The sequence below is a fragment of the Candoia aspera genome, chromosome 6, assembly GCF_035149785.1.
Source record: "Candoia aspera isolate rCanAsp1 chromosome 6, rCanAsp1.hap2, whole genome shotgun sequence".
NCBI classification, from domain to species: domain Eukaryota; kingdom Metazoa; phylum Chordata; class Lepidosauria; order Squamata; family Boidae; genus Candoia; species Candoia aspera.
Genome location: NC_086158.1, coordinates 4,098,395 through 4,113,242, shown reverse-complemented (window position 1 = coordinate 4,113,242; position 14,848 = coordinate 4,098,395). Strand labels below are relative to the sequence as shown.

At 46.0% G+C, this 14,848-nt stretch overlaps 1 protein-coding gene across 2 annotated transcripts in view; it reads right to left on the bottom strand.

Annotated features, from left to right (window-relative positions):
- DIS3L2 (DIS3 like 3'-5' exoribonuclease 2) overlaps nucleotides 1-14,848 on the bottom strand; it is a 183,308-nt gene that overhangs the window by 108,975 nt on the left and 59,485 nt on the right. For both annotated transcript variants that reach the window (XM_063306305.1, XM_063306304.1), the window contains one exon: nucleotides 7,134-7,344. In XM_063306305.1, coding sequence (XP_063162375.1) covers nucleotides 7,134-7,344 — 211 coding nt within the window. The remainder of the gene's footprint in view (nucleotides 1-7,133; nucleotides 7,345-14,848) is intronic.

Genomic DNA, 14,848 nt, shown 5'->3' with positions numbered 1-14,848 from the left:
GTAAAAAATTGCCATGGAACAAATCGCAGCATTTCAAGATCCCTCTAACCAGCAACAGAGACAAGAATTACAGTCAACTTCCATTGTGCACATCTGCTAAAATCAAACTAAGTCGAACGTTTACAGAAAGTACCATACCAGCCATAATAAACATGCTGGTGGAAAACATGCTCTATTTATTAAATGCAAATAAAAAGTTTGGATTTCTTGGTGTTTCTTACATTGGGGTCATTTAACTTGTTATAGTACATAAGCAATCCCCTTTAAATGCCTGCATTCATTAAAACATTTAACTTCATTTAGAGAACATTCTGCAATGTCATAAAATGCGTATTTAGCCTAGAAACTGTAAACTGCACCTTGCAGTGATATCGTCTTTGGTAAGATGAAAAAGTCACAGGAGATACCACATTCAGGGAAAAAAGTGGGCTACAGAGCAAAACATGAACTGAGGGACAACAGTGGTTTAGATCCAGCACAGCGTAAAGAAATCAAATTTAGAAAGTCAGTTTTAAAATGCAATTTTAATTTCTTAGGCTTCAGGGCTGGAAGGCAGCGCCTGAGTGTCCAGATGCAAACAAAGCTCATCCTTTCAGCAGAAATCCATCTGCCCCTGGGCCAGTAACTGGAAAGCAGGATGTTCTCCTATCTCCAAGAAAGCTAAATGCTAATGGAAGATGTCACTCTGCCCCACCCTCCAATTTAAGGAGAAGTAGTTGTAGACTTTTCTTTTTCTTCTCCAAGCCAGAGGGAAAGCACGCAGCGAATCTTTTTATTGAAAAAATATGAGTTGAAATGCCAAAGTTATTTATGTCCAATATAGAGGTGGACCCACAAAAGATCATCGTCTGTATCCCGACATGCCTTGTGCCTGGTTGGGAGGGTATCACCTCTCTTAGCCTCCCAACCACTCCCTTAGATGCCTTATTCTCCATAATTCCCCCAACTGGGCAGCTCAACTGGGCAGGCCACCTTAAGGTTGACAGCAGGGCTACCTTTGCACTGTCTCCATGAGGAAAAAAGAAAGCCATTTGACTGCTCCCAAATGGCTGCATCTGAACCCACAACTCTGCTTTAAAGAGCTCTCAACAACAATGTGAATGGATGTGTGGTGGAATCTGAGACTCAGGGGTGAGATTACAGTAGTGAGGAATACACCAAAATCAACTGTCCATGAAAAATATTTCCATGAGCGACAACAGTCCAATCCAACCAATATTAAGGTCAACATATATACCAGTCTAGCCTAAACTGATGCCCTCCAGATGTGTTTATCTTCCATTTATGCTGGCTGGGGATGAAGGGAGTTGGTCCAACACAACTGGAGGACGCGAGGTTAGGAAAGGTTAGACAAACACATTCGCTGCCTGAGCTGCAAGTGAGGTGCTAGGAGGGGCCTTATTCTTAAATTCAAGCCAAGACAACGGCAGGTTTCATCGCTGAAGTGCCTCCACTGCAAAAGGGCAAAGAGTGCAGGGCAAACACTGGAGCTGAGAATTGGGTCAACCTTGAAGTAAGGTGGACCCCATCTGGCCTTCTACAAACACTATTCCTTGGCCCGGTCTTGTCAGCTGAAGTGCTCATGGGCTGAATGGAACTCCGCTTGAAGAACCTCAAGGGGCTACGCAGAGAAGCATGGAGTTGGAAAAGTCTCCCAAGGTCACAGTCTCAGGGCAGGAATCCAATTAAAACCTGCCAGGCAGAAGTTTAGCCTCTGCCTGAACACAACTCATGACCCAGGATACTGGGTTATTGGTTCCAATGTTGAACTGCTTTTACTCTAGGAAGTTTTCTCTAACTTTCCCTCAGAATCTGCCCTCATGTAACTTAAGCCCATTCTTCTGCGTTCTTTGCTCTGGAACAACTTCTCTAAGGTTTTTGTGCAGCCAAGTGACTTCTGCTGTACCCACCCACCCCGTTTCCCCTGACACCAGAATTCTGCCTTGCCTCCTCCATCTTGAGCTGCAATTCCCATTAGCTCGTCTTGCCAAGGGACCCCGCTTCTCTTTGTTTGGGGACTGGTACCTGTTGTCTATTGATAGCCCCAAGATGGCAAGAGAGGTGCCAACGACCCATGTGGGGACCCTTCTGAAGGTCTGCAACCATCGAGGCAAGTCATGACGAAGTGCCAGAGTCCTAGAAAAACTTTACTCCATTGATGTCGGGGGGGAGGGGCCCTAAGGCTTTCCGTACTAACACTGTGCCCAAATTCCATCTTGCAGAGAAATTTAGCTGAAATTTTTGAGTGAATAGAAGAAGAGGGAACTTCCATGGACTTTGCTCCCATGGCAACTTATGTTAAAATCATCCCTTTGTTTCCATTCAAGTCAGAAACCTCTCCCTGAGGTTTCTGGCAAATCCACAACAAATTAGAAAAGAGGTGAAGGATGGAATCTGGCCTCAGAATTCCACCTACCCAAGGGGAGAATGGGATGAGTCTTCTGCACCAGGCTGAAAAACTACGAGTTTGCTTTTCGAAAAGCAAGCGCAGGGGCTCAGGGACTACACTGAAAGTACCCACAGTTTCAGTGAGTTGAACAGGGATCTGTACGGCTTTTCTCAAAGGCCTGGGCTACCCTGTTCTTTATATGAACAGAAATGGGCAGAAGGGAGGGACCAAATTCTCCCATCCTGGCTTGCTCCCCTGTCCGCACAACCAGAGTCAGAGAAGTGCTGCAGCAGCAGAAGTGGGGAGGGAAAAGGCTTGCGGTGTCCCCATCCCCATCCCTGGCCAACGGGAAGCTTCCAAATCCATCTTTAAAATTCTAGGTCTCCGCCCCTTTGCTTCCAAAGATCCAAGAGCCGTAGGGAGGAGAGAGGCGCGGCGGCCCTTGGTCTTCTTTAAAATCCAAGTTGCCTTTTTTTGCGTACGTGGATATATCCACACATCTGTTCTGTTTTATTTATTTAGCAGATGCAAAAAGAATATTTCAGCATATTCCTTCAGTCTTTCTCAAAGCAGTCGATTGTTGGGCAAAACTTAAAATACTCTAAATTATGTGGACGTGTTGTAGTGGGGGGGGGGCTTTAACGTTGTGATTTAACCCTTTTGTATGATTGCCTCAGTCTGACACGACCCAAGCAAGCAACCATCAATCAGGAAAACAGGAAAATGAGTCCAGCTTTCAGACCACACGGAGGAGGGTTCCGCTCCTCATAGAAACAGGTTGCAAAGCAACACGTTGCAGCAAAAGGCGACGTGTTCCAAGAATGTAGGCAGAGGTGGCATGAAGCACCCTTACGACGCACAGCCTTATCGCAGCCGCTTTGTGCTAGGAAGCTGACCAGGGCCCGGAGCTAGAAATCTGAGTGAGATCGATGTCCGGGCAATTTTTGCAGAGGGGAAGTGAAATTCGATGGACCTTGCCAGCCCAGGAACCTACTGGCTCCCCCAGCAGCCGAAGAGAATCAGATGATGCACGGCCAGTAAGAGCAGGCCCGCCAAAGGATCTGGAGCAGCACCAACTTCGGCCAGCAAGCGGACAGGAACAGGGACCAGGAGAGACCCTGAGAAACTCCACTGAGTGGTATTGTGTGGGGAGGGGAGGGGAGGGAGGGAGGAGGGAGGCTGCTGTCCGTTGCCAAACCCAGAAATAAACTATGCCGAACCTTTGCTGTCGTGGTTATCCTGTGACTATTCAATATTTCCACCCTGGGCAAGGCTTTGTTTGCAGTGGGAGATTTACTGTGTTAGCTTGGGCAGGGCTCACTCAGCTTATCTTACAGTGCAAACACCCTCCAGCAGCATCAGCCCAGCAAAAAACACGACTCTAATCCCTTTAGTCGGTGATTACCTGACAAAACCAAAATGGTTATAGCTTTGCTGAAAAGAAAATGAGGCACTAATGGCCAGAAACCTGTCCAATTAGTCCTGTTATTACCAGCAAATTAAATCCAGCCCTTGTAAGGTTAGCACCCCTCCGGGACAGCCCGTTTGAAAAGTCTGGAGGCTTGGTCTGAGATGGCTTTGTTTAAAAAAAAAGTTCTTGAAAGTTCCTTGCACAAATCAAATTAATGGGGGCATCTGAAACGGCCCAAGCTGGTCCTTAAAGCCATCAGATTAAAACACTTATTAGCCATGACAACTCCAAAGAGATTTTTTCCACGCTTGCCGCAGCCACTGTGGAAATTTGTCACTCCCTCCAAGAAGAGCACAATTAAATGTTAGCGATTCCCACTCGTAAGTGAAAATGGAGTGTGTTTTCTGATTTATTTACTTTTAACAGTCAAGGGGGCGGGCCAGGGGGCGGTGGTGGAATGGGAAATGCATCTTTCATCCTGGATGGAAATGAGACCAAGGAAGTCCTAATTATTCCAATAATAATACAGCCTGGCAAGAAGAGGGACTCTGTGTCCACAGGATGCTTTTCCAGGCTGTTCTGGGGCTGCTAAGGCTAGGGAATTCTGCTCCGGGAGAAATGAAGGGCTGGGACCAGGGCGGTGGGCATTTCACACTTCATACAGTCCCGAGCGAGGCAACGAAGGAGCAGGGGCGAACTCCAGAGCGATGGGCAGCCCCAAGCCTTCCTGAAAGATGCAAGAGCTTCTTGGGCTGAGGAGCTACAAAAAAGCCCAGCATTTCCAGGGCAGGCCATTGCCTGATGTACCCACGCCTGGGAACAGAGGATGCAAAGGCAAGGTGAAGGAGTGTGATGGGAAGGAGGCATCTAACAGCTGTTCAGAGTGTCCTGCCCTCCTCCCCAATATAGGGATGATTCCCAATAGGTGTGCCTCTAGGAGCAGGTAATGAACGGCAGGCTTGGGATCACCCTCCCCAAGGAAGGTGGGGCTTTCATTTGATGCAAATTAAATGCACCCCAAATTAAGTGAAATCAGTAGCACAGCGAATATGGCTATTCCTCAGGGTTGCGGCACGGTCTGGTGGCCCCTGTTGGGGCGGGCTCTGGGAAACGCTCCCAAGGTTTTAAGTGACTGTATGTGACCCGACCCTGCTATAATACTACAGCCTGAGTTTATGGGATAAAACCAGCCGGCGGGTGATTTCTACTACACATTGTTACGCTGTGGGATTTGCTACTGAAAGGTCTGTTGCCAGCCGCCAGAATGGACAGCTTTAAATTCAAGGACAATGAGGCCATCAACACCTGGTGGTTAAGACGACTCCATCGTGACTGTTAGAGAACTCAACAGGGAAGTGCTCTCGAAATCACCCTTATTTTGGGGCTTTCCAAAGGCATCTAGTTGGCCTCTAAGTACGCTGGACCAGAGAGGCCTTGGAGATGATCCAGCAGAGCAACAACGTTCCAAACCGTTCCAAGGATTTGTTAGCCGGCTTTATATATCTACTTCTCCTTCCATGATCAGTAAAGACCTACACAGGAGCCCATGTAATCTAGTATCTGCTGTAACTTGTTTCCTTTTTTACGTAAGAGAAAGTTCAGTTCCAAAGCTTCACTTAAAGACAATCAGACTGTTCATCAGTGATCACATTCCATATCTCTCAGATCGGCTGGCAGAAACCGATTTCCTCCCTATGGCTGCTCGTAGGCCAAAGGCTTTCAGAGATACCCCCAAAATATGAATTGACGCTTCCCAGAGCCAGGAAGCACCGCGTGAGCATTCCGAAGCACACCATCCTCCTACCTGAAAACTCAAAAGTATTTCTCAATTTTAGAAAAACTGAGGTCAACTCACCCAGGAACACGCACCCTGTAGATTGCAACATGGAAGACTTTCCATGTTTGCGTGCAGACACTTACAGAAAAATGAAGAGGAGCCAAGCTGGGCAGAACGGGGATTTTGGATTGAACCTCAGAAGGAAAAAGGCCACTTGTCCAAAACTCTTTCCTTCCGACTCTTCCATGAGAAGTTTTACCTTGCTACAGCAATAGTTTAAGAGTTCTCAAGTTTGCCCCACCCTTTCTCTTAAACAGAGTAATCTGTTTAACCCATTAGGGACAGCTGACCAGTTAGACAAGGAAATCCAAACATCTCATTTCATTTTGTCCCCCATCTCAAAGGTAGAACAAATGTAGGCCTGCAGATCCATTTATCAAGACTGATACAGTGCAGGGGGCTGCTTCCTCCAATCACTATGTGTGAACTTTTTACTGTAAAAAGAGGTTAATTCTTACTTTTCACTTCTGGCATGAAAATATTTAACTAAATGCCTGCAGGTACCAGCTTCAGTAGCATCAGTGACTAAAACTAGGATCCTGGGGCTGAAGATGACCCAGAGTGTGAGTATTCCTGATTTCAACCCAGTGGTGCGGACTGACAACAACCAAGGCAGTTTGCACAACCAGGGTGCTGATGGTCCAGCTGTGGACAAGTGGTTAGAGCAGTGTTTCTCAAGCTTGGCAACTTCAAGATGTGTGGACTTCAACTCCCAGAATTCCACAGCCAGCATGGCTGGCTGTGGAATTCTGGGAGTTGAAGTCCACACATCTTGAAGTTGCCAAGCTTGAGAAACACTGGCTTAGAGACCGAGGTGGTGAAAATCCTCAGAAACAGGAGAGTCATGGGAATCTAGGTGGTGAGAATAAACTTAGAGCAGTTTGAGAGTGGAACCAGTGACCCAAAGAAATAGTGAGCTCTCCTTGATGAAGGGAAACATTCTGTCACGGGAAACAAATTCTGTAAATGCTCTACTGGGCAACATGTCCATTTCAAGAATGAATCTGAAGCACATCACCAGAGCAGCTGCTTAAGGTTGTGCTAGGGAAATTCTGCCAAATACCTTGCCTTCATGATAACAGCAACGCAAAAGCAGGAATTAAGATTGCGAGGGCATTCTGGGAGAGGACTGAAAAAGCCCAGGGAACAGGAGAAGACTGAGAAGTCTGCCATCTCCCTGGACGATGCTGAAATACTGGTTTGAGGGTTTCCAGTGGTTGTGGGATTCCTAACGAGCAGTCATGACCATTTTGCAGGCTGCAGCTCTCCGGCCTTAATTTTGCACACAACCTTTCAGAGTTCACCATCTTTCCTCTGCGGCAGATGTCCTGGCCTAGGCCATTGCCGGAGTCAGCTCTGCAGAGCTTCCAAGCAAGCCAGTAGTCGAGAAAGCAAACCCACTTGTGCCACCTTGACAGGCAGGGTCCTAAAAGTCGCTAAGGGGGAAGAATAAAAACAGATGCCAGGTGTGAAATTCAGGGTAGCAGCATCCTCACCTTTCTCACCAGCCCCCAGGGACAGCTGCTTAAAATCTCTTGCACTCATTTGTTCACTTCCATCACCAAGCTGAGCCTCTGTTAAGGCATCCGGGCTGCTGGCATCACCCTTGCCTGGACTGGGAAGAATGCAAGCGCCTGGTGAATGTGCAGGATCTTCTGAACCTGGAGTAGCTTCTGTTTCATGGTCGCAAGCATCTGGCTTGTTTACCTGGACAGCAAGAAAGGAGAAATGTTGGATTCGAGGCTGGGGGTGCAGGAACGGTCAACTGACCACCTGTTTGCCACCTGGACCCCTGCCAGAACTCCTTGCAGCCTCTGCTTCACTACATCCAGCTACAGGAACAGAAGAGGGTTTCTGACATTCATTCATTCATTCATTCATTCCATTCTGCTGCTGTTTTCCTGTTGGGAAAGGAAAGGAAAGGAAAGGAAAGGAAAGGAAAGGAAAGGAAAGGAAAGGAAAGGAAAGGAAAGGAAAGGAAAGGAAAGGAAAGGAAAGGAAAGGAAAGGAAAGGAAAGGAAAGGAAAGGAAAATATACCAGTGTTTCTCAACCTTGGCAACTTTAAGGTGTGTGGACTTCAACTCCCAGAATTCTGGGAGTTGAAGTCCACACATCTTAAAGTTGCCAAGGCTGAGAAACACTGGTATATACATATATAAAAATAGGAAATTGAAAACATACTGTAATCCCTGCCCTTCAAAGTCCTGATAAAAATAACTGCCCAGGACGAACTGATGAATCTTATAGTCTCCTGCAGCATTTCATGGCCAAGCAGATTCAGTTCTCAGATATTTATTATCACTGCCTTAAAATGTGTTCAGGAAATGCTGGGCTGGTGGCTGTGCAGTTTTTTCAACACAGCCATTATGTGTTTCCAGCACCTTGCCCAAGTTAGAAGAAGTCTAGTGCCGCATTTTGCACCAACTTTAGTTCCTGGACACTTTTGAGGGTATTGCAATGATCAAGGCAGGATCCAAGCAAAACCTGGCTTGAGTGTTGCCAAACCAGATCCCAATGGCCTTTGGTCCATCTAAACCAGGGTTTCTCAACCAGGGTTCTATGGAATTTTGGGGTTCCGCAAGAGGTCACGAGGGGCTCCCTGGGAGATCACGATTTATTTAAAGAATTATTTCAAATTCGGGCAACTTCACATTAAAGAGGTAAGTTTCGTTCTTTATTTTCAGTTTAAGAACACTGTGAATGCGTCTATACAGGTCTACCCATGAAACGAATATAATAATTTTGTGACTTCTTGCCTATATTTGAGCCTGAATGTGCAGAGGTTCCCCGAGGCCTGAAAAATATTTCCAGGGTTCCTCCAAGGTCAAAAGGTTGAGAAAGGCCGGCCTAAACATTTACGTCTGCAAGGGAGGCTGGTCAGGGAGAAACATCACTTGCAGACCAGACTCGGCTCATTCCCAAAGCAAAGCACCTTCATCCAGAGAGCAGGCGCATATACTCTGAAATCAGCCAAACATGCAGTTTGGGAGTCACAAGGTACTTCTTCCCGACAGCTGAAGCTCCCAATTCTGCGAAGACTGAAAGAGAGGGGGGAAAAGTTGCAGGGGGGAAATTGGGGGTGGGGGGAGGGAGGCATGTAGACCCTGTTGAGCTATTTCCTCTGTAGGAAGAGTGAGCAAAATGTTTAAAAAGCAACTGGGTAAAATAACAATTGCATGGCCGGTGCACCAGCTGCAACCACCCTCAATTCACTGCTAGAAGAGTTATGCAACAACCATTCGCTCCTCCCTCGGTCAGGATTAGGAGCAAGCAATTCCTGGAAGTACAATGTATAGTTTGAAACCACGTTGGAAGTCATGGAATTCAGGTCGTTGCCAGGATTGGGCTAAAACTAAGCACCTCCTATGCAACAAGCTGCTGAAACATGGTGGTCAGATCACTCTCCAGCCTCTTTCTATTCATTCTATTGAGAGAGTAATCTATGTTCTAATCCACTGTTTCTCAAACTTGGCAACTTTATGATGTGTGGACTTCAACTCCCAGAATTCTCCAGCCAGCCTTGCTGGCTGGAGAATTCTGGGAGTTGAAGTCCACACATCATGAAGTTGGGAAACACTGTTGTAACCCTTTGTCATGCAGGGCTAGAATGTTCTCTTCCTGCAACCGTTGTACTTTCATTCTCATTTCCTTCTTTTCATTCCTTTTCTTCCATAGCCATTTTTTCTGATCCACTTTTGACATGACAAAAAAAAGGGCTGTCCCTCACTGAGAACCTCACATTGCCCTTGTATCCTCCACTAACCCTCTCAGTCTTTCATCTTCAACAATAACATGCTTTAGATTCATATTATCTCTTTTGCCTTCTGTATCTATGAAGGTATTATGAGCATATAATGAACATATTGCTCATGCTTAAATCATGTATTCAACAAAAAGAGACTTTTTCTTAAGAGTTACTCACCAAACAGTCGAATAGGTAAATGGCTCAACCTGGGTTGCATTCATTCAGAAAGTTGCACCGTTTTCCCCCAAACCCACATCTGGTTCTTCCATTATCACCATTCGCTGGTCCAAAACACCAACTTATGAACTCCTACTATATACACACCCATCACCACTCAGATGGCACCAACTGATACTTTCTGGTATATATATTTTAGTCCTTTGATTCATAAACACACCGAGACCTTCATTCCCCTGCATTTATTCATCAGCTATGTTCTACAAGATCAGACCTTCATTCTGGTCTATGACCTCCTTCCCCTTTCTCTTAATCTCACAGACATACAAGAGAACTCTTTTTCTTCCTTTTGTCTCATTTGCTAATTCTTGCTCTTCACCATTTCATCTTTTTCCATTCCAAGTCAAATGGTCCTGATCTAACGGTCATCATCAGATGTGCCCACAGATATTCACTGACCATCAAGGCTTTGGGCAATCAAGGATCTGACATAATACTTCTTGGGTAAGATAGACATGGTGCAGATGAGGTTACCAGCCTTAGTTGTACCCGTAGCACTTGTGGCATTCCCAACCATCAGTGAAGGACAGAACCGGTCATTTGGGCACATCATTTGGTCTAGCTGGCCACAAGTGCAACCAAAACCCAGGTTTAACCCAAGCAGGCTTATGATGCTCTAGGCAAGCTAGGCTGTCTAATCTAGGGACTACCTTGCAAGCCAACACGTTGGTGTCCCATCCTCCCAAATCAGAGGCGCATGCAGTATACTGATGCTCTCAGGATGTCACTGTTTTCCAAAACTGAAACACATAATGACAAGAAGATATCAAGTTTTGGAGGGTTGTATTTTAAATTTTGTACTTGTGTTTTATTGGTCTCAAACCATAAAGAAATAATTTGCAGCTCACCAAAGCTTAAACCTTTTTTAAAAATGTGCTAATCAGAAAAGGGGCTCCTAGATGTCTTGGGTTTTGGCTACCATAGATTAACACAGCTCTCCTCCTACAATTACTGCTACTCGTATGTACAATATTAAAAATGCAGCAGCTAATTCTTTTTTTTTTTATTCAGGCAACTTTCAGCCCTTCTCGACAGTGACCAAATGGGGCCAAGGCCCTGCCCACAACTGGCTTTTCCTGCCTCAAAGATTCCTCAAAAAGCAGTTCCATCGTTGCACTACAGCAAATGGCCAAACAATCATTCGGGAAATTGCTGCCTTGTCAGCCATTAGAAATGCTAGATTGCTCTTCCTCCTGATGGTGGCTGCTGCTCCTAAGAGACCCATGCCTGGCTCCTTTCTCTGTTGTGATGCAAAATGCATTCAAGGAGGAGTCGCTTCAGTTAACAGGGAATTGGGAGGAGGGGGTGCGTGGGGGGGTGGCAGGATGGAAACATGGCCTTTAAGGCCCCCAGCACAGCTGTATTACTGAATTTGGCAGATGCTGCTTGCAAACTTCCTGGCCACCTTATTGCCTTGGGATGCACATGGAAGCCATCCAAAGGAGTGAAGAACATTTGGGAATACAGGTGTGTTGTTTATTCGTTCAGTCGCTTCCGACTCTTCGTGACTTCACGGACCAGCCCACGCCAGAGCTTCCTGTCAGTCGTCAACACCCCAGCTCCCCCAGGGACGAGTCCGTCACCTCCAGAATATAATCCATCCACCTTGCCCTTGGTCGGCCCCTCTTCCTTTTGCCTTCCACTCTCCCCAGCATCAGCATCTTCTCCAGGGTGTCCTGTCTTCTCATTATGTGGCCAAAGTATTTCAGTGTTGCCTTTAATATCATTCCCTCAAGTGAGCAGTCTGGCTTTATTTCCTGGAGGATGGACTGGTTTGATCTTCTTGCAGTCCAAGGCATGCTCAGGATTTTCCTCCAACACCACAGTTCCAAAGCATCGATCTTCCTTCGCTCAGCCTTCCTTATGGTCCAGCTCTCGCAGCCATATGTTACTACGGGGAACACCATTGCTTTAACTATGCGGACCTTTGTTGTCAGTGTGATGTCTCTGCTCTTGACTATTTTATCGAGATTGGTCATTGCTCTTCTCCCAAGGATTAAGCGTCTTCTGATTTCCTGACTGCAGTCAGCATCTGCAGTAATCTTCGCACCTAGAAATACAAAGTCTTTCACTGCTTCTACATTTTCTCCCTCTATTTGCCAGTTATCAATCAAGCTGGTTGCCATAATCTTGGTTTTTTTGAAGTTTAGCTGCAAGCCAGCTTTTGCACTTTCTTCTTTCACCTTCATCATAAGGTTCCTCAGTTCCTCTTCGCTTTCAGCCATCAAGGTGGTATCATCTGCATATCTGAGATCGTTAATGTTTCTTCCAGCGATTTTAACTCCAGCCTTGGACTCCTCAAGCCCAGCATGTCGCATGATGTGTTCTGCGTACAAGTTGAATAGGTAGGGTGAAAGGATACAGCCCTGCCGTACTCCTCTCCCAATCTAAAACCAGTCCGTTGTTCCGTGGTCTGTTCTTACTGTTGCTACTTGGTCGTTATACAGATTCTTCAGGAGGCAGACAAGATGACTTGGTATCCCCATACCGCTAAGAACTTGCCACAATTTGTTATGGTCCACACAGTCAAAGGCTTTAGAATAGTCAATAAAACAGAAATAGATGTTTTTCTGAAACTCCCTGGCTTTTTCCATTATCCACTGGATATTGGCAATTTAGTCCCTAGTTCCTCTGCCTTTTCTAAACCCAGCTTGTACATCTGGCAATTCTCGCTCCATGAATTGCTGAAGTCTACCTTGCAGGATCTTGAGCATTACCTTACTGGATGTGAAATGAGTGCCACTGTTCGATAGTCTGAACATTCTTTAGTGTTTCCCTTTTTTGGTATGGGGATATAAGTTGGATGTTTTCCAGCCCATTGGCCATTCCTGTGTTTTCCAAATTTGCTGGCATATAGCATGCATTACCTTGACAGCATCATCTTGCAAGATTTTGAACAGTTCAGCTGGGATGCCGTCGTCTCCTGCTGCCTTGTTATTAGCAATGCTTTTTAAGGCCCATTCAACCTCATTTTTCAGGATGTCTGGCTCTAGCTCCCTGACCACACCGTCAAAGCTATCCCCGATACTGTTATCCTTCCTATACAGGTCTTCTGTATATTCTTGCCACCTTTTCTTGATCTCTTCTTCTTCTGTTAGGTCCTTGCCATCTTTGTTTTTGATCATACCCATTTTGGCCTGGAATTTTCCTCCAATGTTTCTAATTTTCTGGAAGAGGAGGTCTCTTGTCCTTCTTATTCTATTGTCTTCTTCCACTTCCGCGCATTGCTTGTTTAAAAATAATTCCTTATCTCTTCTGGCTAACCTCTGGAATTTTGCATTTAATTGGGCACATCTCCCCCTATCTCTGTTGCCTTTTGCTTTCCTTCTTCTTGGGCTACTTCTAGTGTCTCAGCAGACAGCCACTTTGCCTTCTTGGTTTTCTCTTTCTTTGGGATGTATTTTGTTGCCGCCTCCTGAACAATCTTGCGCACTTCTGTCCATAGTTCTTCCGGGACCCTATCTACTAAGTCCAGTCCCTTAAATCGATTCTTCACCTCCACTGCATATTCCTTAGGAATATTAGTGAGCTCATATCTAGCTGATCTGTGGGTCTTCCCTAATCTCTTTAGTCTGATCCTAAACTGTGCAATAAGAAGTTCGTGATCTGAACTACAGTCAGCTCCAGGTCTTGTTTTTACCGACTGTATAGATGTCGGCCACCTTTGGCTGCAAAGGATGTAGTCAATCTGATTTCGGTGTTGTCCATCTGGTGAAGTCCATGTATAAAGCCGTCTCTTAGGTTGCTGGAGGGAATACAGGTACCATTGCCCAAACAAGGGCCTTTGTTTATTTTCCATTGTTTACATCCTGCCACCACCTACCGTACAAAATCTCTAGGGAGTTCACAAAACAGATAAAAATGGCTACAAACAAATGCACAAGTCACCGGCTGATACAATCCTGGGGTTGGAAGGAACCTTAGTGACCTTCTAGCTCAGAATCCTTGGAGTTGAAGTCCACACATCTTCAAGTTGCCAAGGTTAAGAAACTCTGGACTAGTCCAATATCCTGGAATCCTCAGGGCAGGATCAAGCCATTCCAGACAAAGAGCTGCCCAAACAACCAGCTTAGATCAAGAGATCAAAACAGCACTCTGCCAGTTAGAGTCAGACTGGGCGCAGGGTCTCTAGCGATCCAGCACCCAGAACCTTGGATTAAGCCCAGGGGGTTGGAAGATGGGGTAGGTACCCTATTTCTTACCCCTCTCCCCGAATAACAGCCTGCCCTCCACCTCATTTCGTATCTCCCTCTCTCCATCACTACCACAGCTTTCCGTTGGTCTCCAGCCCCACAGAAATCCTATCTCGGCAACTACTAGCCCCCATCCTGAGCATTTAGGTCAGCATTTATAAATCAGCAAAATAAGAGCCTTTCAGATTTCTGACTGGGCGCAAAAGCATGGAAGCTCATAACGCTGCTCGACACTCCACATTAAGTTAGCGCTTGGTCTATGGCATCTGTAGCAACATTCACAGAAACCTCAGGTTATCTCCAAGAACCGCTTCCAAGCACTATCCAAATATCCGAAAGATGAGCCCCTTTGAAAGTGGGAGTTTTCAATGCCTGTCCCTTGGGTCTAGCTTGGCCCTTGCCTTGGCACACTTTCGAAGGCCAGAACATTTCAGCTGGGGCAAAACAAATGCTGCTCAGGAAATATGGTGGGGTTGACGAAAAAGGGTAGGGATTTCCACAGCTAACTCGTATCACTGCTTGCCAGCCTGGCTCTTGAAATGGACAAAACCTCTGTCAGAGTGAAGAACATCTTAAGGAAGAGTCCCATATGCAGGCAGGCATCAGGAGGGAATGTCCTCACCTGTTGAGTGGGTTGGACATCTGCTTGCACCATGTAGCAAAAAGGGAGAGAGTTGGGTGGAATGGGAAAAGGTCTTGTCAACCTGAACTGGCTGGATTTTCCCAGGAACTGCACCTTACCAGATGGGCTCACTCAGCACCTGGACTGAGAGGTCAATTCAATCCAGCAAAATACACAATGTCACAACAGGGCACTGTGTATGTGGGATGTTGTCGTGGGCTATGACGCAGCTGCAGCACAAAGCTGTATGGAAAACACACAAACAAAATACTTTCTGTCCCTTAGATGTGAATGGCAACCTTTTCACTCCTAGGAGAGAAAATAAAGCAGAGGAGGCAGAATCTGATTTTTTTTCCCCCTACTTGACTCCAAATCAGGAAAATTCAGCTTTCTCCTCTCCCCTCCTCGGAAAC